Source organism: Mus caroli, chromosome 7 (assembly GCF_900094665.2).
Source record: "Mus caroli chromosome 7, CAROLI_EIJ_v1.1, whole genome shotgun sequence".
Taxonomy (NCBI): Eukaryota; Metazoa; Chordata; class Mammalia; order Rodentia; family Muridae; genus Mus; species Mus caroli.
Genome location: NC_034576.1, coordinates 123,263,975 through 123,267,732, shown reverse-complemented (window position 1 = coordinate 123,267,732; position 3,758 = coordinate 123,263,975). Strand labels below are relative to the sequence as shown.

General features: G+C 47.6%; 1 protein-coding gene across 2 annotated transcripts in view; it reads right to left on the bottom strand.

Moving 5' to 3' along the window:
- The window catches only part of Otoa (otoancorin), a 78,106-nt gene that overhangs the window by 20,710 nt on the left and 53,638 nt on the right, over window positions 1-3,758 (bottom strand). For both annotated transcript variants that reach the window (XM_021167659.1, XM_021167660.2), the window contains one exon: window positions 2,316-2,409. In XM_021167659.1, the coding sequence (XP_021023318.1) occupies window positions 2,316-2,409 (94 nt within the window). The remainder of the gene's footprint in view (window positions 1-2,315; window positions 2,410-3,758) is intronic.

Below are 3,758 nucleotides of genomic sequence, written 5' to 3'. Positions count from 1 at the left end.
TATACAGGTCCTGCTTGATAACTTCTTGGACAATGGGCCACATAACAACTGTGAACCCATGAGATGATGCCGCTTGTTGCTCTCAGTTACTGTGATATGTTCTACAGTGATCAGGCACAGTTCTAATCTACAGTATTTGTTCAAAGAGGAAATCTCCTAAGGACACACTTCTCCTATGCTTCCCCATCCCTCGTGGCTATATCAATAGTTACTATTTTTACTTTTTAAACATTTAGAGGATGTGCATGCCATGGCATGTGTGTGGAGGTCAGCAGACAGCTGTGGGGAGTCAGTTCTCACCTTCTACCATGTAGGTCTCTGGGCACAAACTCAGGACTTTAGGCTTGGTAGCCATCCCCAGGACCCTTGCATGATGGTGGTGATGGTGTTTTGATTTTTTATGCAAAGTGCATAGCCCAGTGCCTAGGATTTTCCATTTTCTAGTTTTAAGAGGGGTATATATGCACACATGTATGGGGCTTTCTGAAAAGAACCTGGGGATCTGGGAGTGGAGCCTGTCTCTAATGAGGGGGGATACTTTTTATCCAAGAGCCTCTGGGACGTTCGGGATCTGTTTCACCAGAAGTATGTATATCTTGTGTTATTTTTAAAAGCAAGGAGAATAATCTAACAAAGCAGCCGCATGCCCACATTGCCTGCAGCTTCAGAAATAAAACATCACAGACACAACTGACAGCCTCGTTCCTCCCCCGCCCACCTCGCTCTCTCCTAGATGTAACAATGACCCTGAGTTTAGCATTAACCATTCTTGTGTACACTTCTGAACCACTCTTGTTTTGCACATGCTCAAAATTAATTTAGCTAATATTTATTCATGTACTGAGTATCCTACTGTCAAAATCATTCACAGTGCAGGGATTTTTATAATTCCATGCTGTTTCAGAGGTCTTGCCATGTTGATAGAAGGCTTTTACAACCTCACAAGTGATTTTTTAAAAAATATCAGATCTGCATATAATACTTGCATATCCTGTGCTTATGATTATATGTTTAGACAGCAAACTTTTTCTGTGGCTGGATGAACATGCTGTGAGTATGTGACATTGGGTGGCAGGTGCTTGCTCACACCTCACCAAGCACACACACTGTGCGCCTTGTGTGTGCAAGCATGGATGGAGAGCATAGTGTTTGATCTACCCTAGAGCTGACTGTGGTCCTCCGCCTCCACGAAAGCAAGCTTGCCTCTGCAGGCAGTGTGCCACTGTCCAGCCAAAACCTTCAAAAGAAGGTGCTTCCTTTTTTCTGAAGTGTGAGCCTTGCCTTGTGTGGAGAGCCGTGAACAGCCCCAGAAGCCAACTTAGGATGCAGACAGAGAGAAAGAACCCTGCATTGTCCGATGCCAGCAAGACTGCGTGGCTCCGCTATCCCTGGGGGTGATTAACCTTCGCTGTCTCCTTGACTAGGTTAAGAATCGTCCAGATGAATGAAGCTCACCTTTGTGTGTCTGTGAGGTTTCCAAAAGTGATTAGATCACAAGGGCTTGGGCTAATCAATAGCTCACTCCCTTGATGGGTTCATGTTATGACAGTTTTATTGGGTCTTGGTGAAAAGGAAGGAGGTGGGGTTTGGTTGGAGGGAGTAAGTCCCTGAGGACAGAACCTTGAAGGTTATATCCTCCATGGTCTCTTCCTATACTTCTTTTAGCCTGATTTCTGTGTGTCAGACATGAAGAGCAGCCTCCCCACCCCACCCCACCCCACCCCACCCCACCCCCGAGCACTCCCGGCCTCTGTGAGATTCTGCCCAAGAACAATGGTCCAACTGACCAACCCTTCAAAACCATGAGACCAGATAACTTCCTCCTTTTCTGTTGTTCTTCTGTGTACCCCGTTCACAGAGACAGGGGCACACAGCAGAGGAGGACAGACAGGATCACTCTTGTTTCCCATGCTGCCTGACTCTGACTCTTTACATTGTATCTAAAGTCTACATAGTAAAGAGCCATTGTTTTATTATTTGTGTTTGTTCCTGTGACTGTTCCCTTTGGGAATATGATCTAGGATGGGCATGTGTGTACACGCTCCCAGATAACAGACCACCAGATGGCTGACAGTGGCTGCACCAGCCACATCTGCATAGGAAAGGGCTAAGGTTCACCCTGCTGCAAACTCAGTCACTTTCCTAGAGCCTAGGATAATTTGAGATGAAACCGGAGAATATCTGAGGTGCCTGAGGTTTGGTAGAAGTTTTGAGAACCACAGACTCCATCAACAAACAAACAGATTATAAGCAACCACACATTCTCTCTCCTTTTCAGACTCCTCCCACCTTCTAAACTAAGGCACAGCAAATACCTTTGTGGCAACAGTGTGGAGTTCATCTCCTGAGAAAAATGCTAAGAAAGGAGCCAAGTCCTTGGTTGTCTCTGCTGTCCAGTTCTCAGGAGGTCTAGGAAGAGATACAAGAAGCAAGATGAAAAAGCAGCTGTGGTGGGTACCTGACACCCGTGCATCCCACCATCTCTCACACCTAGAAGGACTGCTAATCAAGTCTTCTCACTTCTCCAACCAAAACGAACCAAACAAACCAGAAAACAATGGCATTTGGTTCAGATTGACCAGTCAGAGCCACCCCTGGGACTTTTGCTGGATCTCCCAGGAGGGTCTCTGCTGCAGCATCTTCCCATGAAAGAAGATAGCAGAGTTCAATCTCGTCATCACACAGAGAAAATGAGGTGCACACCAAGGCCCACTGAGCTGAGGGGTGGAGGAACACATCCATAATGGCTCCTGAGACCATCCATGGAGTTCTCCGCCCATCCTGTTCCTGAACTCAAAGAATCCCTACTTTGTTAGTGTGCATTGAGCTCCCTGGTTTCTGCCACATAACACAACACTCCCTCCCTCCACTCCTCAACAGAAGACTAGATCACCACAACTGTCCTGCCTTACACAAACAAATACAAATAAAAATCTCTTGAACTTGGCACTGATCCAGAATCCACTTAGATAGATCATCAATGTCTACAATGGCCCAACCTGAGACCCACCCCGTGGGAGAGAGCCAACCCTTGACACTATGATGCTCTCTGCTACGCTTGCAGACAGGAGCCTGACATAACTGTCTTCTGAGAGACGTCATCCAGCAGCCGATGGAGACAGATGCAGAGACCCACAGCCAAACAATAGGTGGAGCTTGGGGAGTCTTGTGGAAGAGTGGGGGATGGGATTAAGGGAGCCAGAGGAGTCAAGGACACCACAAGAAGACCTACAGCGTCAACCAACCTGGGACCATGGGGCCTCATAGAGACTGGATCACCAAGTAAATAACATGCAGGGGTTGGACCCCTACACAATTGGTTCTCCACCCATCCTGTCCCTGAACTCCAAGAATCCCTACTTTGTTAGCGTGGATTGAAGCAGCTGTGCAGCTTGATCTTCATCTGAGTCCCCTAAACAACTGGAGTGAGAGCTGTCTCTGACTCTGTTGCCTGCCATGTGCCTAGTCCTTCTGTGACTTGATGTCCCAGAGCAGGTTGGCACGCAAGGGGTGCTTCCCCTTCTCTAAGGAGAAGAAGAGGGGGGGATGGGGAGGGGTTTGTGAGGGTGGGACCGAGAGAGAGAGGGGACACTGCAATCAGATGAAAGTGGATGAAGAAAGAAAAAGAAAGAAAGAGAGAGGGGGGGAGGGAAGAAGGGAGGAAGGGAGAGAGGGAGGGAGGGAGGAAGGAAGGAAGGAAGGAAGGAAGGAAGGAAGGAAGGAAGGAAGGAAGGAAGGAAGGAAGGAAAAAGAAAAAA